The sequence below is a fragment of the Prionailurus viverrinus genome, chromosome C1, assembly GCF_022837055.1.
Source record: "Prionailurus viverrinus isolate Anna chromosome C1, UM_Priviv_1.0, whole genome shotgun sequence".
Lineage (NCBI taxonomy): Eukaryota > Metazoa > Chordata > Mammalia > Carnivora > Felidae > Prionailurus > Prionailurus viverrinus.
This window is the reverse complement of record NC_062568.1, coordinates 121,209,159-121,234,409: the sequence shown is the minus strand read 5'-3', so window position 1 is coordinate 121,234,409 and position 25,251 is coordinate 121,209,159. Positions and strand designations below refer to the sequence as shown.

The 25,251-nt window shown below is 37.5% G+C and overlaps 1 protein-coding gene across 5 annotated transcripts in view; it reads right to left on the bottom strand.

The window, feature by feature from the left end:
* The window catches only part of WDR47 (WD repeat domain 47), a 69,675-nt gene that overhangs the window by 23,297 nt on the left and 21,127 nt on the right, over positions 1-25,251 (bottom strand). For 3 of the 5 annotated variants that reach the window (XM_047873723.1, XM_047873724.1, XM_047873721.1), the window contains 5 exons: positions 20,650-20,734; positions 17,397-18,199; positions 12,303-12,429; positions 3,962-4,140; positions 151-411 (listed from right to left, as the gene is read on the bottom strand). In XM_047873723.1, coding sequence (XP_047729679.1) covers positions 151-411; positions 3,962-4,140; positions 12,303-12,429; positions 17,397-18,199; positions 20,650-20,734 — 1,455 coding nt within the window. The remainder of the gene's footprint in view (positions 1-150; positions 412-3,961; positions 4,141-12,302; positions 12,430-17,396; positions 18,200-20,649; positions 20,735-25,251) is intronic. The other 2 variants (XM_047873720.1, XM_047873722.1) reach the window with 1 other exon arrangement.

Below are 25,251 nucleotides of genomic sequence, written 5' to 3'. Positions count from 1 at the left end.
CAAGAGTCGGACACTTAACTGACTGAGCCAACCAGGTGCCCCATGAGCTCCAAAAACTTTTATTTGTAAGGCTCCAAAGAGAAGTTCAACTTTTTAGGTTTCCATTCATTAGCAGGAAGTTAATATTTCCAGGTTTTATAAAGTACTTACATTTGGTTTCCACTAGAAGGTGACTCCTCAAGAAAAGGTATGTGATTTGTTGATCCAGAATTACGAGGGGTGCTTGTATGAATATTTGAAGCATCATGTGTTAATCTCTGACTAGAGTCTTGGGGAGGTGTAGCAAAACTAGTTACAGAAGAATTATTAGATCCATTGCTTTTGCTCCCATTACATTGCTGGTTGAGCACTGATACCTCATTACCAAGGCTATCCATTCCAATATTTAATTCACCAAGCTTCTGAATGGACCTATAAAATAAAACAGTGCAATTAAATTAAAAAAAAAAAAACTTAATCATATTTCTTTTTTTTTAAATTAAGTAAAGTCCACACCCAATGTGGAGCTCAAACTTACAACCCCAAGATCAAGAGTCACATGTTCTTCTGACTGAGCCAGCCAGGAACCGCAATTATTCTTTCCTTTTTTTTCTTTTTCTTTTTCAGAAAGAGAGAGAGCATGAGTGGGGGAGAGGGGCATAGGAAGAGACAGAGAATCTCAAACAGGCTCCATGCTCAGTACAGAGCCCAACAAGGGGCTTGATCACACAACCCTGAGGATCATGACCTGAACTGAACTGTCAACAGTCAAGACACTCAACCAACTGAGCCGCCCAGGTGCCCCACATTCTTAACATATAGATTATTAGAAGTTTGAGAAGGCAAATACATGCACATGTAATATATATATGTGAAATATATAAATGGTAATAGATAAATGGTAATTTTTTTGTACTAAAACATTGGCTTAAGACATAACCAAGATACCAAAAGAAGATCCAAGTTTTCCTAAAGTATGCCACTGTAGAAGGATATAGGCCTAAAAGCACCTTTTACCATAACAGCAAGAAAAAAAAATCTGTTTCTTCTCCAGTATAACTGGTTTAATTTTCCACTTAAAACTTAATTTCCCAAAGTAGTCAACAAAAATATCACCACTACCAAAATTTCTCACCAACAAAACAAATCATTTTCATTTCATCTCTGTAGTTATATCACATCAAGTAGGAAATGTATGATTAGAGCAGGCCATGACGGAACAGTCAAGTGGCATCCTATTATTCACATATTCAATCTACACAGACTCTCTGACAGGCTCTGATCTAGGTACTAGAGGGATAAAAGAGAAAGCAAAGCAAGTGAGCCTCAAGGTCTTTCCCTCATCACAAGTCTCCCTACATCAGGATAGACTGACTTCTTTTGTTGGACTCAGGGCTCCAAAGAGCACAAAGAGGAAGCTGACAAGCTCTCTTAAGACTGAGACCCAGAACTGGCCCAGCATCACTTTTTACAGCTTAGATTCAATATGAGAGAGGAGTCACAAGGGGTATGAATTCCAAGAGGTGCTGTGGTTTATTGTATTTTGAAAGTTTTCCTACATTAAACACTGGCGCGTGCGCGCGCGTGCGTACGTGCGTGCGTGTGTGTGTGTGTGTGTGTGTGTGTGTGTGTATGTTTAGGGCTTAGAAAAGACTTGGACTGTGAGATCGTGACCTGAGCTGAAGTCGGAGGCTTAACCGACTGAGCCACCCAGGAGCCCCAGAAAAGACTTTTAAAAAGTAACTCAATATTATTAAAGGAACTGCCAGCCATTATTTTTTATGTTAAAATTTTTAACTAGGCAACATTTTCCAAATTGTGTTCTATGAAACACTAATCCTGTGAAATGCTCCTCATAAAAAATGAGTCTGAGGTCAAGTAAATTTGGGAAGTGCTAAGTATAAAGAGTAAAATGCTAACATCATTTTGACTCTCTAAAGTGGTGAGGATGGGGATGTGGCAGAATATGCCTCTAAGTGCCAAATCAGCAGTGCCGATTATTAGTATTAGAAGAAACAAAATATCAAGAAGTATAAAGTAGTGACACAGTATGGTTAATAAAAATTCTATCATGCTTTAGTTTATTTTCTTCAATAAGATCTATTATGTAACATGACTCATTTCTTTCCCTCTGTCTATGCCTCTTGGAAAAAAGATGCAAAATTTAAATCTGGAAACTATGCTCTATTGCTAGAATGACTTGAAGAAATACAACATTAACATTTTAGGGAAAGGATATTTTATTTTATAGATTCTATCTGTATTCAATTTGTCCATGGTATTAGGTATTTTAAAGTTCTGGTACAGCGGGGCACCTGAGTGGCTCAGTTGGTTAAGCATCTGACTTCAGCTCAGGTCATGATCTTACCGCTTATAAGCTTGAGTCCCACATTGGGGCTCTGTGCTGACAGCTCAAAGCCTGGAGCCTGCTTTGGATTCTGCGTCTCCCTTTCTTTCTGCCCCTCCCCTGCTTATGCTCTGTCTCTCTCTCAAAAGTAAATAAACATTTAAAAATTTTTCAAAAAGTAAATAAAGTCCTGGTACAGCCTCAGATATATGAAAAAAAGGACTGAATAAAATATTAAAAGGTTAGAAAACAATAGATAAGAGAGGGCCAGAAGAACAACAGAATTTATACGAAACTAATTTTCAAAAGCTAAATAACAAGAAAGAACTTGAATTCTATTTATAATGGTCTTTAAAGGAAGGATAAACCATCCTGAATAGTTTTTTCCTGAGGAAGTACATCCTTTACCACTGTTAGGATCACAGAACCTTGACATTTTATCTTCTGATTTAATGCCAGCTATCTGTTTTCACTGCAAAATAAAATGGTCAGAGAATCCAATTGCAACCATGACCTTTATGGATATGAAGAAGACATCCAAGAACCAGAAATGGCAGTTCATCAAATTAGGATAATTCTAATAAACCACGGACTTATCAGAGGAGATAAGAAAATGATCCTCAAATGCAATGTTCAAAAGCCTACTTAGACTCTAGACTACCACTAAACATTCCTGAAGGTTTGAAGACAGAATCAATTTCAGGCTCACTGACTTGCCCAACCCTCAGAATTTCAAGCAGATTACTTCCAATATTATTGAACCAAATAAAGAACTGATAGTCACCACTGAATTGCCTAATCATAATGACAATAATAACCAACATTTATGGTACACTTCTTATATGCACCAGGATTTATTCTAAGTAATTTTTTATACATTAACTCATTTAATCTTCCAACAAGCTTTGCTCAGAGACATATATTCTAGTTTACTGATTTTTAAAAAGACACATTACTATCTACCTGTCCATATACATACAAACACACACACACACATACACACACACACACACACACACACACACACAGAAACACACACACACCTCCTATAATTAAAAGCAATGCAAGGTCATATTACCTTGGCAGAAATTATAAGAAAGAATAACTTTAATATATTGAATTCAATAATAATTTTAATATACTGAATTCAAAAGAACCTGGAAGTTCAATAAAATAACAATAAAATAACAATAAAAACAACAGTGAACACTTAACATAGTGCTTACTATATGCCAGATACTGTTCTAAGTACTTTGCATAGATTAACTCATTTCATCTTCATGGCTGTTCTGTGCAGCAGATGAGGAAACAAGCAAAACGAAGCTAAGTAACTAGGACCCCTAGGACCTGAACTACCCTGGGACAGAGCTGGATCCACCTAGCCATTTGCTTCCAGCTGTCAGCTGAACCACCACACTTCTGCTCTTGTTGCTTCGATGTGAAAAAAGGTTTAAAGGAAAGAAGAACAAAATTAGATGGACCCTCAGAATGCTGTGACAAGAAGATATTCTATAACTCTGTATTACTTCAAACACTTTAAAATTACAAACTATACATGGAAAGCAGCAGTCATTGCCTGCTTGTAGTCTCTTTGAAATAATTCCTTACATTTTAAAAAATGACTGAAAGACATACCTATTAAGAAATTGTTCCGTAAGATTCTGCTGCTGATCGGGACCATCCTCCTGATTCACACCTCCTTCGAGCAGCATTTGTTGGTATATCTGCCGCTGTTGCTCCTTCTGTTCTAAATGCTGTTGATAGCGTAATCTTTGCCTATAATATTCTTGAAATTGTTCTGTTGAATCTCGAAGCTTAAAAATATTAGAAAATATATTTTAACAGACTATGATTAAATATATGTCCCTAATCAACAGTAACTTCTATAAACGCTGGATGAAATGTGCAAGTAGTATATTTAACAATTAGAAAATACTTAATATACTGCTCTTTGAAAAATAACATAGTATCCATGAGTTTTTATAATCAAGTAGATCAATTAATTTACTTTATTCTATATCAAAAGACTGACCAAAATGAATGGTTACCCTGGATCTTTGACTAATGCAAAAGAAAAATATATATTATAGTTGTCACAAGGGGGTTAGATCTGTATTGCTTGAAAAAAATACTAAGAGAAGACATTAGGATTTAATAAACACAGTATTAGCCTTGTCCAACACACTTAATTTAAGCAGGTAAATGGTTTAATAGGTTACTCTAGAGAGAAACTTTAAAAATTTCCCTCAAAAACAGTACCTTAATTCAGGTTTCAAACGACCTTTCACAAGAAAGTGGAATAAATGAATGGTAAACTTAATCCCAACATTCCTGCTTCATTCTTCCAAAGAACTGTATAGCACTCAAATTTACAGGACTTGGATATTCAGTAAATTCCAATATTGGCAAAGAAAGACTCCTCTGCCAAGGTGGAGTCTGGTCATATTACAAAGATCATGTGAACCAGGGTTACCCTGGAACTAATCAATTATCTTTGAAATTGGCCAACAGTGACAATAAGCTTAGCCAAGAGTCTTATACAACTAACTTAAGCTAAAACTGTCTCCCTTTTCCAGGAAATAGTAACAATCCTCTTCCATTTCATAACTTAATAGCAATAACTCTGAGAAAAAATTGTGTCCTTTTAAATTTTTTATTGTTGGCAAAATAGAAAACTTGTCATCTTAACCATTTTCATGTGTACAATTCAGTGGCATTAACTATACTCACAACATTGTGCAATTATTACCACTATTTCCAAAATTCTTCATCACCCTAAAGAGAAACTCTGTAACCATGAGGCAGTAACTTCTCATTTCTCTCCCTCCCCCAAGCTCCTGGTAACCTCTATTCTATTTTCTCTATGATTTTGTCAATTTTAGATATTTGATATAAGTGGAATCATATAATATTTGTCCTTTTGTATCTGACATTTCACTTAGCATGATATTTTCAAAGTTCATCCATGTTGTAGCATATGTCAGAATTTCATTCCTTTGTGTGGCTGAATAATATTCCATTGAATGGATATACCACTTTTGTTTATCCATTAATCTGTGAGTGGACACTTGGGTTGTATCTACCTTTTGGCTACTGTGAATAATGCCTCTATGAACATGGATGTACAGATACCTGTTTGAGTCCTTGCTTTCAATGTTTTTGAGTGGAATTATTGGGTCATATGGTAATTCTAAATTTAGCTATATTTAAGCTATATTTTATTTATATATTTATATTCTATATTTAATTCTATATTTAAGGTACCACCAATCCATAGTGACTGCACCATTATACATTCAAATCAACAACGTATGAGGGTTCAAATTTCTCCACTCCCCACCAACACTTATTTTCCACTGCTTTGAGTTCAGCCATCCTAGTAGTTGTGAATCTATATTTCATTGGGGTTTTGATTCGCATTTCCCTAATAACTAGTGGTATTCAGCATCTTTTCATGTGCTTATTGGCCATATGAATATATTCTTTGGAGAAATGTTTGTTCAACTTTTTTTTTTTTTTAAGTAGGCTTCACACCCAGCATGGAGCCCAGTGAGGGGCTTGAACTCATAACCCTGAGATCAAGACCTAAACTGAGATCAAGAGTCAGATGCTGAACCAACTGAGCAACCCAGATGCCCCTCAACTCCTTTTTCATAAGTTGAATTGTCTTTTTGTTGTTGAGTTGTAGTTCTTCATATATGCTAGATATTAAACCCTTATTAGATATATAATTTGCAAATATTTTTCCCACTCTGCTGGCTGTCTTTTCACTTTTCTGATAATGTCCTTTGATACACAAAAGCTTTTAATTTTGATGAAGCTCAATTTGTCAATTTCTACGTTTGTTGCTCAAGCTTTTAGTATCATATCTAAGAATACATTACAAAATCCAAGATCACAAAGATCTGCCCTTATGTTTTCTTCTAAGAGTTTTATACTTTTAGCTCTTATAATTAAGTTGTTGATCTGTTCATTTTTGTATATTATGTGAGGTGGAGATCCAACTTCATTCTTTTCCATGTACAAATCCAGCTGATCCATCATCATCAGTTAAAGAGACTATTCTTTCCCCGTTGAATGGACCTGACATCCTTGACAAAAGTCAATTAGCCACAGATATATGGGATTACTTCTAGTCTCTCAATGTAGTCCATTGGTCTAATTTCTGTCCTTATGCAAGTACCAAACAGTTTTGATTACTGTAGCTTTTGTAGCTACCGTAGTTTTGTGGCTTTGCAATCATGAACTGTGTGTGAGTCCTCCAACTTTGTTCTTTTTAAAGATTGTTTTGGCTATTCAGGACACATTACAACTCCATATGAACTTGAATACTGGCTTTTCACTGCTGCAAAAAAGGTTGCAGAATTTTTTTAAAGGAATTACATGAAATCTGTAGATCATATTGGAGAGTACTGACAACAATATTAAGTTTCCCTATGTGTGAACACAGGATATCTATTTATTTAGATCTTTTAAAATTCCTTTCAGCAATGTTTTATAGATTTTAGCATACAAGTTTTTCACCTGCTTGGTTTAATTTATTCCCAGGCATTTTATCCTTTTATATGCTATTGTAAATGGAACTGCTTTCTTAATTTCCTGTTCAGATTGTTCAGTGTTGGTAGTATAGAACCACAACTAACTCTTATTGTTGCTCTTGTACTCTGTAACTTTGCTAAACTCGTTTGTAAGCTCTAGTAGCTTTCTTATGAATTCTTTGGGATTTTCTATAAACAGGATCATGTCATCTTTAAATAGAGATAGTTTTACTTCTTTCTTTCCAACCTGGGTCGGCTTTTGATTCTTTTCCTTGTCTAACCTCTCTAGCTACAACTTCCAGGAAATGCTGAATAGCAGCGGTAAAAATAGGCATCCTTGTCTTTGTTCCTGATCTTAGGGGAAAGCTTTTAGTTTTTCCCCAATGAGTAAGAGGTTAGCTTGGGTTTTTCACAAATGAACTTTACCATGCCAAGGAAATTCCATTTTATTGTTAGTTTTCTGAGAGCTTTTATCATGAAAGAGTGTCTGATTTTGTCAAATGCCTTTTCTGCATCAATTGACATGGTCAGATGTTTTTCTGTCCATTATCCTACTAATGTGACATACTACATTGATTTATTTAATGTTGAATTAACCTTGCACTCTGGGATAAATTCACTTGGTCAGGGTACATAATCCTTTGAATATACTGATGAATTTAGTTTGCTAGTATTTTGTTAGGGTTTTAGTTTCTATTCATGAAAGAAATTGGTCTGTAGTTTTCTTTTTCCTTCTTTTTGTTAAAGTTTATTTAGTGTGAGGGGCACCTGGGTGGCTTAGTTGGTTAAGTGTCCGATGTCAGCTCAGGTCATGATCTCACGGTTTGTGGATTCAAGCCCTGCGTGAGGCTCTGGGCTAATAGCTCAGAGCCTGGAGCCTGCTTTGGATTCTGTGTCTCCCTCTCTCTCTGCTCCTCCCTGGCTTCTGCATTCTCTCTCTCAAAAATAATACACATAAAAGTTTATTTTGAGAGAGAGACAGTGTGTGAGTGGGAGAGGAGACAGAAGGAGAGAGAGAATCCCAAGCAGGCCATCAGCACAGAGCCTGACACAAGGCTCCTCCAATCCATGAACCATGAGATCATGATCTGAGCTGAAATCAAAGAGTCAACTGACTGAGCCACCCAGGCTTTAATTTTCTTTTCTTGTAATGTCTTCATCTGGCTTTGGTATTAGGTAATGCTAGCCTCACAGAATGAGTTAGGAAGTATTCCTTCTTCTTATATACTTTTAGAAGATTTTGAGAAGGACTGATGTTAACCCTACCTTAAATGTTTGGTAGAATTCATCCATAAAGCCACCTGATTCTGGATTTTTCTTTGTTGGAAGGTTTTTGATTACTGATTCAATCTCTACTCATTTTAAGTTTGTTGAGATTTTCTATTTCCTCTTGAGTCAGCTTAGGTAATTTGTGATTTCTAGGAATTTGTCCATTTCAACTAGGTTATCTGACTTGCTGGCTTACAGTGGTCATAGTATTCTCTTATAATCCATTTTATTATTGTAAGGTTGACAGGAAAGTCCCCAGTTTTATTTCTGATTTTACTTGTGTCTTTTCTCTCTCTCTCTCTTTTTTTTTTTTTTTGGTTAGTCTAGCTAAGGGCTTGTCAATTTTATTAATCTTTTCAAAGAATCAACTTTTGATTTTATTGATTCTCTATTGTTTTCCTTTTCTCTATTTTATTTATCTCCCCTCTAATCTTTATTACTTCCTTCTGCTAAAATTTGTTTTTCTTTTTTCTAGTTCCTCAAGGCATAAAGTTAGGTTATTACTTTGAGGACTTTATTCTTCTTTTAAATTTTTATTTACTTATGGGGCACCTGGGTGGCTCAGTCAGTTAAGTTGGCTCAGTCTGACTTCAGCTCAGGTCATGATCTCACAGTCCATGAGTTTGAGCTCACATTGGGCTCTATGTTGACAGCTCAGAGCCTGGAGCCTGCTTTGGATTCTGTGTCTCCCTTTCTCTCTGCCCCTTCCTCACTTGTAATCTCTCTCTCAAAAATAAATAAACATTAAAACATTAAAAAAAAAGTTTTATTTATTTTGAGAGGGGAGGGGCAGAGAGAGAGGAAAGAGAGAATCCCAAGCAGGCTCCATGCTGTCAACACAGAGCCCAAATCAGGGCCCAATCTCACAGACTGTGAGATCATGACCTGAGCCAAGATCAAGAGTTGGATGCTTAACCAACTGACCCATCCAGGCACCCCTTTTCTTTTTTAATGTAAGCATTTACAGGCATAAATTTCCCCTGAGCACTGCTTTTGCTGTATCTCATCAATTTGGAATGTTGTATGCTTTGGTATGTTGTATTCATTTTTATTAGTTTCTAGGTATTTTCTAATTTCCCTTGTGATTTCCTCTTTGACCCACTGGTTATTTAAGAGTGTGTTAATTTCTACACATTTGTGAATTTTCCAATTTTCCCTCTGTTATTAATTTCTAGCTTCATCCCATTATGGTCAGAGAAGACACTTCATGTGATTTCAATTTTTTAAAATTTATTGAGATTGGTTTTGGGTCCTAATATATAGTCTATCTTGAAAAATGTGTATTCTGCTATTGCTGAAGTGTTCTTTTTTTTTGTTAGTATCACTTTATTTACATATTTGTATTCAGATATTGTTAATATTCACATATTCACAAAACAAGTTACAAACACTTGGAATACTATCACTGACCTGAGGGCCTAAGAAAACAACTTCCTCTAAAAAGACTGATACGGGCACCTCTGGGTAAAAAAAAAAAAAAAAAGGTGCACTGGGGCACCTGTGTGGCTCAGTTGGTTGAGCGACCAACTTCAGCTCAGGTCATGATCTCGCAGCTTGTGGGTTCAAGCCCTGCATCAGGTTCTGTGCTGAAAGCTTGGAGCCTGGAGCCTGCTTTGGATTCTCTGTCTCCCTCTCTCTCTGTCCCTAACCTACTCACATTCTGTCTCTGTCTCAAAAATAAACAAACATTAAAAAAAAAAATTTTAGGGGTGCCTGGGTGGCGCAGTCGTTGAGCGTCCGACTTCAGCCAGGTCACGATCTCACGGTCCGGGAGTTCGAGCCCCGCGTCGGGCTCTGGGCTGATGGCTCAGAGCCTGGAGCCTGTTTCCGATTCTGTGTCTCCCTCTCTCTCTGCCCCTCCCCCGTTCATGCTCTGTCTCTCTCTGTCTCAAAAATAAATAAACGTTAAAAAAAAAAAAAAATTAAAAAATAAATAAATAAATAAATAAATAAAAATAAATAAAAATTTTGGGGGGGGGGGTGCCTGGGTGGCTCAGTCGGTTGAGCAGCCAACTTCGGCTCAGGTCACGATCTCACAGTTCGTGAGTTCGAGCCCCGCGTCAGGCTCTGGGCTGATGGCTCAGAGCCTGGAGCCTGCTTCCGATCCTGTGTCTCCCTCTCTCTCTGCCCCTCCCCCATTCATGCTCTCTCTCTGTCTCAAAAATAAATAAACATTAAAAAAATTTTTTTTTAAATAAATAAATTTTTTTTTAAAAAGGTGCATCCTCCAAAGCAACAAAATTGTTGGAGTATTCTACAGATGTCTGTTAGGTCTAGTTGGTTTATAGTGTTGTTCAAGTACTTTGTATCCTTATGGATCTTCTGTTTAGATGTTTTATCCATTATAGTAGGTAGGGTATTGAAGTCTCCAACTATCATTTCTCCCTTCAACTCTGCCAATGTTTGCTTCATAGATTTTGGGGTTCTACTGTTTGGTGCATATTCATACATATTTTTAAATATATTAAAAAAAACTTTTTTTAACTTTTATGTTTATTTTTGAGAGAGAGAGAGAGAAACAGAGTGCAAGTGGGGGAGGGACAGAGAGAGAGGAAGACACAGAATCCAAAGCAGACTTCAGGCTCTGAGCTGTCAGCACAGAGCCTGATGTGGGGCTGGAACCCATGAACCGTGAGATCACAACCTGAGCCAAAGTCGGACACTTAACTGACTGAGCCACCCAGGCGCCCCTTAAAATTTTTTTTTTAATCTTTACTTATTTTTGAGAGAGAGAGAGTGTGTGAGAGGGAGAGGGACAGAGAGAGGGAGACACAGAATCTGAAGCAAGTTCCAGGCTCTGAGCTATCAGCACAGGGCCCAACACAGGGCTTAAACTCACAAACCATGAGATCATGACCTGAGCTGAAGTTGGATGCTTAACTGACTGTGCCACCAGGCGCCCCTATATTTTTAAGTTTATTTATTTTGAAAGAGAGAGCATAATCAGAAAAGGGGCAGAGAAAGAAAAAGAGAGAGAGAGAGAGAGAGAGAGAGAGAGAGTGAGAGAATGAATCCCAAGCAGGTTCTGCACTGTGAGCACAGACCCCAACACAGGGCCCAAACCCACCAACTGTAAGATCATGACCTGAGCCAAAATCAAGAGTTAGACACTTAACCACTGAGGCACACAGGTGCCCCTTATATGTATTTTTAACAATAATTTTTCTGCTTCATTCTTAATATTTGGTTGAAAACAAAAAAAATTATTGAACATTTTAAAACTACCTCTTCATTTCTTCTAAGTGGCATAATATATAAGAAAAAATTTATAATCTCCTTCATAATACAATTTCCTTTCTAAAACACCACAGAAAAATAATTTAGAACTCTAAAGACTTGGATAAAAATGGCGCCTGGGTGGCTCAGTAGGTTAAGCATCCGACTTCAGCTCGGGTCATCATCTCACAGTTCATGAGTTCGAGCCCCACGTTGGGCTCTGTGCTGATAGCTCGGAGCCTAGAGCATGCTTCGGATTCTGTGTCTCCCTCTCTCTCTGCCCCTCCCCTGCTCAAACTCTGTCTCTCTCGTTCAAAAATAAACGTTAAAAAAGAAAGACTTGGATAAAAGTATTTTCTATTACAAATGTCATTTCTGAGGTACCTGGGTGGTTCAGTCAGTTAAGCATCCAACTTTGGCTCAGGTCATGATTTCACAGTTCATGAGTTTGAGCCCCGCGTCAGGCTCTGTGCTGACAGCTCAGAGGTCTGTGCTGACAGCCCAAAGCCTGGAGGCTGCTTCGGATTCTGTGTCTCCCTCTCTCTCTGCTCCTCCCCTGCTCACTCTATGTCTCTCCTTCTCTCAAAAATAAAAAATACAAAATTTTTTTAAAATGTCATTTCTTGTTCATTACATCTAATTAGTAAAATATAGAGCATATCAAGCTACCCACATTTAATGTGAGTTCAATTACTTGAGTCTTGAAATATGTAAGATTAATGTAAACTGTGGTATTTTAGATTGTTAATAAATTCACCTGTTAAAAATTCTCCAAAATACATGACAACTAAAGATACCATATATCCTTAAGGGAGAAAATGACTTAGTAAGTCTAGATATTCTCTCACCTACTCTCAAATATTAAAAAATTCCATTTACATTTACTCAAGCAAACACTATTATTTCTTACAAAGAGAACAACTCTAAAAGACACTAGATGTATTAAATAATACCTCATTTTTTTCTTGCTTAGCTGGTCCTGGATTCTGTGCTCCATTTGCAGGTTCTTTTTCTGAAACTGAACTCTGGCCCAGGACTTCACTGCTTATAGGCCGCTGTGCCTCAACAGGTGTATCACTTCTTCCAGAAAAGTGCAAAAAACAAAAAGGAAGAGGTGGGAGTGAATTTTAATTAAAACAATGACTATTTAGTCTAAATGTTTACCAAATGTTCAAAAATAGATTTTTTAATTTTCCTTTCTTAAGTGTATATATGTTGTTTTTTTTTTAAATAGAATATGCCTATAATGGAAGAGCACTGGATTATTAATCCAGGAGGGTAGGGGGGTCCAGTCTAAAACAAGATTTGTGGTCTTTGGAAAATCACTTACATTCTCTGTGGCTCAGCTTCATCTATAAACTGAACTGAATAATAAGCTGGATGACCTAATGCCTAAATTCTCTTTATGAATCTTAATCTGTGATTCTGTTACCCAAACATTAATTTTTCCCCTCCAATATGTTTCAACAAAAATTTAAGAACTATTTATTAAAAGGCTTTCTTTGGTTTATTTGCACTTAACATAAAAGCTAAACATACATGTTTCCAATATTTTTAATGTATACTAGTTAGTGAGCTTAACATCTCTGTCAGGTGGTTCCTAATATTCTTCTGAACACTAGCAATTTCTACTTTTCGTAGTTATTCTGTTCAAAATTTTTAATAACTAACATCATCCAAAGATGATGAATACCTCAGACACTTACACAGATAACCTGTTGGCACAAGGCACCATGGGAACACATACAAAAGTAAAATGACTTCTGCCTTGAAGGAATTTGATTATGAGAGGGTTTCATAATGGCCTCTCCAGGCAGAGTATGTAATACATAACAAATTACAGTTGTAGAGGTCAGGAAGCAGAGCTAAATAGTCATCTTCATAAAGGCACCATTGGTCAGAAGCTTTCTAACTTATAAGTACCTCAACATACATATATACACATGCACCCAGAAGAGGAAGGAGAAAGACTTGGAGAAGTTTTCAGGACCAATCTCTGCTGTAACCTGCTAATGCCCATAAGAAGCCCAATTTTATGCCCACAAGATAGATTTAATAAGAGTTATTAACTATATATAAAATAAAATGACCTTCATAATGTAACATTTAATTTTGCAATCTATACATTTCCATATGTATTGTCTCATTTAACTTGCACAGTAACTTGTGAAATAAGTTGTAACTCTCATTTCACAGATGACGAATAAAGTGATTTTCCTAAAATTGCATAGCCAGTAAATATGCAAAAAATTGAAAAGGATTTCAATCTAGATTGTCAGGTTCCAAATCCAATGCTGATTCATTCCTGAGATGTTTTTAGGTTGGGTTTTTTTTTTTTGTTTGTTTGTTTGTTTGTTTGCCATTTAATTTTGAGACCATTACACTGAATAGCCAAAGCTTATATTTTTTTCAACGGATTTTTCTTCCTTTTTTGTTTGGAGTTTGTTTATGTTTGAGTGAAAAACTATCTTTACAAAACCCACACTCTCTTATAAACCCTTCTTTTGTGTTTTATCTTCTTGTTCACCATAGTAATTCCATCACTGTATCCCCGGAATGCAGCATGACACTAGCACAGAGTAGACACTCAAAATATTTTTAAACAAATACTGACTTCAAACGTATATCACCACAAATAAGAGGTTTCTTCAAGTGGCATCTTCAAGATAATTGTGTAATAATCTTACCAATATTTTTAAATTACACCTAAAATATTTTTAAGTTTATTTATTTTGAGACAGAGAGAGGCAGAGGGGGAGAGAGAGAGGCAGACAGGGAGAAAGAAGCAGAAGGGGAGAGAGAAAGAGGCAGAGGGGGAGAGAGAAAGAGAGAGAGAAGGAGAGAGAGAGAAGGAGAGAGAGAGAGAGAGAATGAATATCCCAAGCAGGCTCCACACTATAATAAGCACAGAGCCGGATGCAGGGCTCAAAATCACAAATCGTGAGATCATGACCTGACCCAAAATCAAGAGCTGGGCACTTAACTAACTGAGCCACCCAGGTACCTCACACCTAAGATAATTTTAAAAACAAGATTAAGTTTTTCCAAAGTAAAATTTTATACTTTATCCACAGCACAGTAGCTTACCTATAGCATGCTATTAGCAGCCCTTTTGACATATTGTCTTTACCAGGAGTATGACACTCAGAAGGGGAGAAACCTGTATTTACTAAGCACCATGCACATGCTTGCCACTCTGCTAGGAACTTTATCTCACTTTGCAAGTCAACACCCTATTTTATACAGATGATCACTTAGGCTCAGAGAGACTAAGTAATAAGGGTCCCAAGGTCACACAACTAGTAAATGGCAAAGCTCTTGCTCAAGTCCAAGTCTGACTCCAAAGACCATTCATTATTCCACACTGCTTTGCCTCTTAAGTCTTCCAATTTCACAGGCATGACAGATATTTTCTTGGTTATGCTACTGCTCAGCTAGTAACACATGTATTACTCACATTGTAATATGTCACATTTTACCTCTCTACTTATTCTATAATGGTCTAGTAGCTTAACTCCACTTCTTTCTGTCTTTAGTCATTCCTCAATTTCTACTGTTCCTTTACATAGGCAACAGCACATGGAGAGTCAGAATTGGCTAGATTTTTGTGTCTCTTTTCTTTAGAAAGACCATCCCTTTGTGGGAACGCGAACTGGTACAGCCAGTCTGGGAAACAGTATGGAGGTTCCTCAAAAAACTAAAAATAGAGCTGCCTTACGAGCCAGCAATTGCACTACTAGGTATTTATCCAAGGGATACAGTTGTGCTGTTTCGAAGGGACACATGCACCCCCATGTTGATAGCACCACTATCAACAATAGCCAAAGTATGGAAAGAGCACAAATGTCCATCGATGGATGAATGGATAAAGAAGATGTGGTGTATATATATATATATATATATACACACACACACACACACACACACACACACACACACATACACACACACAATGGAGAATAGAATGAAATCTTGCCATTTGCAACTACGTGGATGGAACTAGAGGGTATTATGCTAAGTGAAATTAGTCAGAGAAAGACAAGTATCATATGACTTTACTCGTATGAGGACTTTAAGAGACAAAACAAATGAACATAAGGGAAAGGAAACAAAAATAATATAAAAACAGGGAGGGGGACAAAGCATAAGAGACTCATAAATATGGAGAACAAACAGAGGGTTACTGGAGGGGATGTGGGAAGGGGGATGGGCTAAATGCATAAGGGGCATTAAGGAACCTACTCCTGAAATCATTGTTGCACTATATGCTAATTTGGATGTAAATTAAAAAAAAAAATTAAGAAAAAAAGAAAGACAATCCCTTTGGTGAACAAGTCCAAACATTATACTGACGAAGAAGTTCCAATCATCTTACGTACCCAGAAGAATATCAACAGTTCTCCTCAGAAGAATATCAACAGTCCCTTAGAATTGAAGCCCAACATACCAGACAATGAAAATTTTCTTTTTTTTTTTTCAACGTTTATTTATTTTTGGGACAGAGAGAGACAGAGCATGAACGGGGGAGGGGCAGAGAGAGAGGGAGACACAGGATCGGAAACAGGCTCCAGGCTCTGAGCCATCAGCCCAGAGCCCGACGCGGGGCTCAAACTCACGGACCGCAAGATCGTGACCTGGCTGAAGTCGGATGCTTAACCGACTGCGCCACCCAGGCGCCCCTGAAAATTTTCTTTAAAGAGATTGGAAAGTCCAAGAAAAGTTTAAGATAGTCTCTACCAATGTTCAAGACTCTATTCCTTTGGGATTTAGATAATAGGATCCTTCGATATTAAGTTATACTCATCCATTTTCATTACTAGATATCATCTCTATCTTTCAAGTAGAGCAATAAGATGACTCTTAAGTCACCCTACGCTTGGGGTGCCTGGGTAGCTCAGTCAGTTAAGCATCCAACTCTTGATTTCAGCTTAGGTCGTGATCTCGTGGTTTATGAGTTTGAGTCCCGTGTCAGGCTCTGTGTGCTGACAGTGCAGAGCCTGCTTTAGATTCTCTTTCTTCCTCTCTCTCTGCCTCTTCCCTACTCATAGTATCATACTTCATAGTATCAACTCTGAGTATAGGAAACCAGCCATATGTCCCAGTGGTTTTCCTAGAAAGTGAGGGAAGAACTTTTCTAACTCTTGAAATAAAGAACTGCTAACCAGGAAATTATTATTTCATGCCAAGTTTGAAAGAAAAACTGAGTGCTGGCTTTAACCCTTATTTCCTTCATCTATATTAAGAGTTACCAGAGGGATGCTTGGGTGGCTCAGTCGGTTAAGCATCTGACTCAAGCTCAGGTCATATCTCATAGTTTGTGAGTTTGAGCCCTGCATCGGGCTCTGCACTGACACTGTGGAGCCTGCTTGGGATTCTTTCTCTCTCCCTCTCTCTCTGCCCCTTCCTATTTGCTCTCTCTCAAACTAAATAAATAAACTTAAAAAAAAAAAAGAGTTACTAGAAAAAATAATCAGAGTGGAAATAATCAGAGATTTTTACACACACACATTCAATACTATTTAATATTCAGTACTATTCATATAGGAGAAAAAAGTGGAAATAATCTGCTATCCTATGATGAGGAATTAGGTAAAATTATGAAACAGTCATACAGTGGAATACTGCATACATCATTAATCATTTATCCCAATAAATGTTTAAAAATACGAGAAAGTATTCAAGATCAAATTTTAAAAAGCAAATTATGTGAATATATATAGTACATTCCCAATCTTTAAAAATGTATTCATATAAAAGAGACATCATCGAAGTGTGAGATTACATGGGATTTTAATTCTCATATTTATACTCTCCTGCATTTTCCAAAATGTCTTCAATGCACATCCATTGCCTTAATAATAAGCAAAATAATAATACAGGATATAAAAATAAAGATTCTCATTGATAATTTTAATTATCAAAATTTATTTTAGAAATGCTTTATAAAGTTTAAGGACTAACTTTCAACTAAAGGGACTTGAACATTAAACACACACACACAATCTCACACTCTGAATAATTTCTAATTTTTATGAGGAAATACTTACCGTTCAGGGGATTCTTCATAAATGCTGTGACATTCTGTATTCTCAAGCATGAGACTTCTACTGAGGTTTTGTACCCCTGGATAATGAAAGTTAGCAAAGGAGTGTGACATTGGAGACGTTTTGTTTCCAAGGTCTGAGATTCTCTTATCATGACTGGTTAGGCCACAAGTGAGGCCATCTAAAGCAGGATTCAGAGAGCGGGTCATATAGGCGTCAGCTGATTGAGGCCTTCTCATTGGAGACGATGGATAGGGAGAAAGTTTGCTGATAAGAGGAGTCAAAAGATCAGCGTATGCAGCTTTTGTAGGTTTCAGAAGTTTGTCAACATGAATATTAAGCATTTTCTGTTCAAAAGCACAAGAGAAGACAGAAGATGGGAGATTCTGAAGCCATGACAATAAACTCAGATCCAAGTCATCACAACCATTACCACATAAAAGGTCAATGCCAAGAAGTACTTCACTTTCTGTAATTTCTTCTCCAGTTGCTTTACTTTGACAAAATTCTACACAGCATTCATAAAGTAGGCCCTTCATTACAAGCTGAAATAAACGATTGTTACTTGCTTTAAACCCAGCCTCACTTAGCTTCCTATCAGCAGGGATGAATTCTGCAACCATGACACAAGCCTCTTCAAAACAGTGAACTCGTGCAGTGCTTGGATTCCAGTCCTTAAATTCAGCATGATTGGTCAGACGAGGCAAAGTCAAAAGCAAACAGAGCTTGCTGTAATCATCTTTAGAAGGACAGTACTCTTCTAGGGCATGCAAACATTGCACAGCTTCTTGCATGGTAAATTCCAGCTGTAAGAAAAATATAAGTGATCACTACAAAGAAAGATGCTGTGAGATATGAAAACAAGAGTATTTTAATCAAATACATTTAATCAAATGTTTTATAAAATATTTTATAAAATGTTTTAAAAAATATTTAATCAAATATTTTATAAGCTTTCATAAACTTTAATTGCAAAAGGATAAACTCTAGTGTCACAGAGTACTCATATAATTTGCAGGCTATGTAACAACTCTAAAGTCAGGAGCTAAAATGTTTTTTCACTATTAAAATAAAAATACGAAATAATTTGGATACTTAGCAAATTAAACTCTTACTATAAGAATAGTGTTCGGGGCACCTGGGTGGCTCAGTCAGTTAAGCATCCAACTTCAACTCAGGTAATGATCTCACAGTTTGTGGGTTCGACCCTGTGTCCCCCAGACCTGGAGCCTGCTTCAGATTCTGTGTCTCCCTTTCTCTCTCTCTGCCCTTCCCCCACTTGTGCTCCCTCTCTCTCTCTCAAAAATAAGTAAACATTAAAAAAAAAAGATATAAAAAAAATAGTGTTCTAGGGATGCCTGGGTGCTGGGTGGCTCAGTCAGTTAAGCACATACTCTTGGTTTCAGCTCAGGTCATGATTTCACAGTTCGTGGGATGGAGCCCTGAGTCAGGCTCCGTGCGGTCAGCGGATTCTCTCTCTCTCTCTCTGCCCCTCTTCCACTAGCACTCTTTCTCTCTCAAAATAAATAAGTAAACATTTTTTAAAAATATTGTTCTGGTTCAGGCTTTGGACTATCATTCTCAAATGTATACTTTTTTAAGGTCAAGAATAATTGAGCACTCTAGAAATGAAAACTGAAGCATGCCAATATTCAATGGTTTATGAAGCTTGCTATCACTCCAGCTTACCCAAAAAGCAAAAAAAGTCATTCTTAAACTTGCTGTAGGAGAAATTTGTGTGGGGAAAGAAAGAAAACTGTGGGGGGGGGGAGGGGGAACTCTACAGTTTACAGTTCATTTGCTACAAAAATAGTATGTGGGGTGCCTGGGTGACTCAGTCAGTTAAATGTTTGACTCTTTTTTTTTTTTTAATTTTTTTTTTCAACGTTTATTTTATTTTTGGGACAGAGAGGGACAGAGCATGAGCGGGGGAGGGGCAGAGAGAGAGGGAGACACAGAATGGGAAACAGGCTCCAGGCTCTGAGCCATCAGCCCAGAGCCTGATGCGGGGCTCGAACTCACGGACCGCGAGATCGTGACCTGGCTGAAGTCGAACGCTTAACCGACTGCGCCACCCAGGCGCCCCAAATCATAAGCTTTTAATGATGTAAGGAATCTCAGAGTTTATGGACTTCACCTTTCTTTAGCTTACATATGGGAAAAGTTAGGGAGATTTAACTAAAGTAATTCAGTTGGTTAATGACAAAGACAAAGTAAAAATTAAGTCTTTTGACTTACAGTGTTCTTTTCAAATTTAAGCGTCACTGTGGGGGCAACTGGGTGACTCAGTGGGTTAAGCATCCGACTTCAGCTCAGGTCATGACCTAACAGCTGGAGTTTGAGCCCTGCATCAGGCTCTGTGCTGACAGCTCAGAGCGTGGAGCCTGTTTCAGATTTCTGTGTGTGTCTCTCTCTCCCCCCGCCCCCACTCATGTTCTGTCACTCTCTCTCAAAAATAAATAAACATTAATAAATTTCAAAACTTAATAAATAAAATAATCATTACTGTCTGGCAAACATTTCTCTTACTATATATGAAAGTTCTTTGTAATATCTTTGTAATATCTTTTGTAATTGTAATATCTTTTGAGTTTATTTCAATGAACACTTACTTACTGGCACTTAATAAGTTTCCTTGGTTTGGGATATAACAATACTATAATTAAAACTTTAAAAATAACTCTCTAATCAAAAAAACCCTTAGTATCTTTAGATTTGAATTGTCATAAAGACACACATTTTATCAAAAACCACCTCTGTTGTTATACTGATCATTGGGGTATTGTATGTAAGCGATTAATCACTGGATTCTATACCTGAAACTAATATTACACTGTAAGTTAACTAACTGGAATTTAAATAAAAACTTGGAGGGAAAAAAAAACACCTCTGGATCAATGTAAATACTGAAAAAACAAAACGAGGAAGTAAACATAATCCACTTCTGGAATAAAAAAAGAAGCAATGATGTAGAATCTTCAAGTCAAACATCTACTGTAATCTAAATCACCTTAAACAGGAAAAGCACACACTCTCCAACCAGCCAGCCATTCATTTATCGTCTGTGTCTAAATCTTGGAACAAGTTCAAAAGCATTATAGATTGAAAGTACTCCAGCTGCAAAAGAGTAGATCTTATTCCATCCCAGCTCATAAAAACTTTGAAAACTCATGATACTAATCTTTTGTTTTAGTAAATAAAATACTTATGACTGAAACAAGACTATAGCGCAAACCTTCAGGAATAAAAATCTTACATGCTGGGGCTCATCTTCTGCTGACATTGCATTATTAACACACAAGGCTTCTAAAAACTTCTGCTTCAGGATAATATAACGAAACCTGTGAAAAATAAAATACAAAACATTAAAATGATTAAAAAGCCGAGTTACGACAAAGTCAAAGATTAGAAATGAAACCCAGGTTCTTAGAGCAAAACAGACCAAGTTTGTCTTAAAGGGCTAATTATTCCTCTAAAAAAAGATTTTTAAGAAAGATTAATTTTCCAATGTCTCATAAATCAAATGCCCTTATAAGTTACTATAACCACCTTTGCTTTCAAAAAATTATTTTTTTAATGTTTATTTTTGAGAGAGCAAGTGTGTGTACACACACACACACACACACACACACACACACACACACACACGTACACAGGCAAGCTGGGGAGGGGCAGAGAGAGAGGAGGACAGAGGATCCAAAGTGGAGTCTGTGCTGACAGCAGAGAACTCAAGGTGGGGCTTGAACTAACAAATCATGACCTGAGCCGAAGTTGGATGCATAATGAACTGAGCCACCCAGATGGCCCTGCTTTCAAAAAATTCTTAAAATTTGGGGCACTTGGAGCATCTGACTCTTGATTTCGGCCTAGGTCCTGATCTCGCAGTTCATGAGTCTGAGTTCTATGTCAGGCTCCGCACTGACAGTGCGGAGACTGCTTGGGATTCTCTCTCTCCCTCTGCCCCTCCCCTGCTCTCTCTCTCTCAAAAATAAATAAACTTTTAAAAAATTCTTAAAATTCTTAAATTACTATTTTTTTTTAATTTTGTTTTAACATGTGTTCATTTTTTTGAGAGATGGAGACAGAGCATGAGTGGGGGAGAGGCAGAGAGAGAGGGAGACAGAATCTGGAGCAGGCTCCAGGCTCTGAGCTGTCAGCACAGAGCCCAATGTGGGACTCGAACCCACAGACTGCAAGATGACCTAAGCTGAAGCTTAACCAACTGAGTCACCCAGGCGCCCCAAAATTCTTAAAATTCTTAAAAGCTTATCACATTGGAGCCACAATTAAAATAATTTCAGTAAGTAAAAACAATTTAGTACTCGAAGGATTTCTATTTCCAATATTAATTCTAACCAAAAGCCAAGTTTTATGAAAGATGAAAATTATAATCTAATATGAAATCAAAATCCTTTACATTCAAAATGTCTTGTTTTATTATGTTTTGTTTTATTATTTTGCATTTTATTCAAAATATGTCCTTTTTTCTTTTCGAACATGAGAAAAGTCTAATAAAAATCAGGCTGAAAGAGTAGGAAGAAATGAACATTTCTGAAGTCTTAAAATAATCATAAACTTTAAAGCTTTTTAACAGAGATTTTTCAGGGAGAGGTCTACTTGACTTGCCTAAGAATAAAAAATTCTGGATGCTTTAAGCACCTTAAAGAAAAATTATTTTTAAGGACTGAAAGAAAATGAAACTTTAGTCATTCTTTCAACCATTGTTACAGTAGCAAATGTATGTCCAATAAAGCAAAATACTTGCCTTCAAAAAGAGGGTCATCTAATAAGTTGTATGAAATATGTACACTGTTTCAGCAAAGTCTCAAAGGAATGTGAAAACAATTCTATCAGAAGGGGTGGAAAGTATAAGGCAAGTTTTATAAGAGCTGACTCTCAGAAGATGATCAGGTGTGTGCTGTATAATGGTAGGAGATGGTGAAAGGAATACTATTCCAATAAATGAAGAATGTGCAAAAGCAAACAGGTATCAAATAGCACCAGTGGTATGAACAGATGATCAAAAAACAATATAAGGTTGTACTTCCATTGATGGTAGAGTCACTTGTTATCTGGCTAACCTTTCTACACATAAAATGATAAACCGTAGATAAAATTTTAAAAGTAACTATTTGAAAGTAATGAAGAACAACAAAAAGCTGGTACAACTAGACGGAAGTCAATCTTTGGCGACGGGGGTGGGGGGGGGAGGTTTGCGGGGGTGGGGGGGTGGGGGCAGGGATAAAAAACCTTTGGAGTGAGATTCAAGGGTATAAGGTCTTCCAGCTGGGGGCACTCTCCAGTCAACACAATGTGAGCTAAAACTCAAGTAGAAAGCTACAGTTTCACTTTCTTAAAAAGTCAGCAAAAAGTTTGGTACTGCAAGAGTAGCTGAAAAGCAGGAGGACATCCAAACACAAAGGAAGCCATAATGAAAAATACACCAAAATCTACTGTACAAACTCAGATAAAATCTTTGGCAGTCCCTGAAAATGTGAAGATGCAAGGGAGACTCCAAGGAGCCCAGGGAAAGCAACAGATGGAAGGCTAATTAACTGACAAAGATCTCAGCTGGCATCCACTAAGTGGGAGTGTAACCAAGTTAACTACCTCATGAACAAAAGTCAACACTTTTCAAAGGCAGATAACAGAATCCAGAGCCTCAGCAATGAATCCACAATGTGCAGAATACACTAAAAAAATTTTTTTAATGTTTATTTATTATTTTTAAGAGAGAGACAGAGTGCAAGCGGGGACAGGGCAGAGAAAGAGGGAGACACAGCATCCAAAGCAGGCTCCAGGCTCCGAGCTGTCAGCACAAAGCCCAATGCAAGGCTCAAATTCATGAACTGTGAGATCATGACTTAAGCCGAAGTCAGACACTCAACCTACTGAACCACCCAGGTGCCCCATATTTTAAAAGTGACTAGATATGTTTAAAAAAATAAAAGGGCGTCTGGGTGTCTCACTCAGTTGAGTGTCCAACTTCGGCTTAAGTCTGTGAGTTCAAGCTCCGTGTCGGGCTCTGTGCTTACAGCTCAGAGCCTGGAACCTGCTTCAGAGTCTGTGTCTCCCTCACAATCCACACACAAAAATAGTTTTAAAAAAATGAATAGCACCTCAGTCCTGTGGGACAATATCAGTTATCTAATACTGCATACAGTCCCAGAAGGAGAAGAGAAAAGGGCTAAAAAAAATATTTGAAGAAGTAATGGCCAAAAACTTCCCAAATTTGATGAAAAATATAAACTTACAGATCCAAAAAGTACAGCAAACCCGAAGCAGGAAAAATACAAAGAAACCACACTTAAGCACATCATAATCAAACTGCTAAAAGCAAATGATAAAATCTTGTTGCCAGAGGCAGGAGTTGGAAGGGTAGGCAGATTGGGTAAAGTGGGTCCCAAGATATAAACTTCCAGTTATAAAGTAAGTCATGGAAACGTAATGTACAGCATGGTGTACATTATATAGTTAATAATACTGTTTTGCACATGTGAAAATTGCTAAGAGAGACCTTAAAATTTGTCATCACAAGGGGCGCTTGGGTGGCTCAGTCGGTCACGCGTCCGACTTCGGCTCAGGTCATGATCTCGTGGTCCGTGAGTTCGAGCCCCGCGTCGGGCTTTGTGCTGACAGCTCAGAGCCTGGAGCCTGTTTCAGATCCTCTGTCTCCCTCTTTCTCTGACCCTCCCCCATTCATGCTCTGTCTCTCTCTGTCTCAAAAATAAAAATGTTTAAAAAAAATTAAAAAAACAAAAACTGTCATCACAAAAAAGTGTTTATAACTATGTATGGGGATGAACGTTAACTAGACTTACTGTGATCACAATTTTACAATATATACAAATATCCAATCCCTGTATTGTACATCTGAAACTAATATAATGTTATTTATATGTTAAATATACCTCAATAGTGGCGCCTGGGTGGTTCAGTCGGTTAAGTGTCCAAATTTGGCTCAGGTCATGACCTCGCAGTCTGTGAATTCAAGCCCCACATCCGGCTCTGAGCTGACAGCTCAGAGCCTGGAGCCTGCTTCAGATTCTGTGTCTCCCTCTCTCTCTCTGCCCCTCCCCCACTCATGCTCTGTCTCTCTCTCTCAAAAATAAATCAACATTGAAAAAAATATATATACAGGGGCACCTGGGTGGCTCTGTTGGTTAAGCGCCAACTTCAGCTCAGGGTATGATCTCACAGTTCATGAGTTTGTGCTATCAGCACAGAGCCTGGAGTCTGCTTTGGATCCTGTGTCTCCTCTCTCTGCCCCTCCCCCCACTCACGCACTGTCTCTCTCTCTCAAAAATAAAAAAAAAAGAACATAAAAAAAATACACACACACACACAAACACACACACACACACACACACATATATACACCTCAATAAAAAAAAAAAGATCTTGAAGGCAACTAAAAAAGAAAACAAAAACAACAACAACAACAACCACCACAACCATACAAGAGAATCCGGACACAAACACAGCTAAGTGTTCATCAGAAAATAATGGAGGCGAGGAGACAATAGAATGACATCTTTCAAATCTTCATATTATTGGGGCATATGGGTGGCTCACTTGCTTGAGCTCTGTTGGGACTCTTGTATCAGCTCAGGTTGTGATCTCTCAATTATGATATGGGAGCCTACTTGGGAGTCTCCTCTCCCTCTCGCTCTGCCCCTCCCCAGCTCATGCTCTCTTTCTCAAAATAAATAAATTATGAAGAAACAACTGTCTCAGATATGGCCCTTGTGACTTTTTGTATACACTGTCAAAAAAGGTAGGTTTATAAATCAGATTTTCAACCAACTGAAGTACATACAACTTGTCCTCTAGAAGTGCTCCAACTCAATGGTATTGA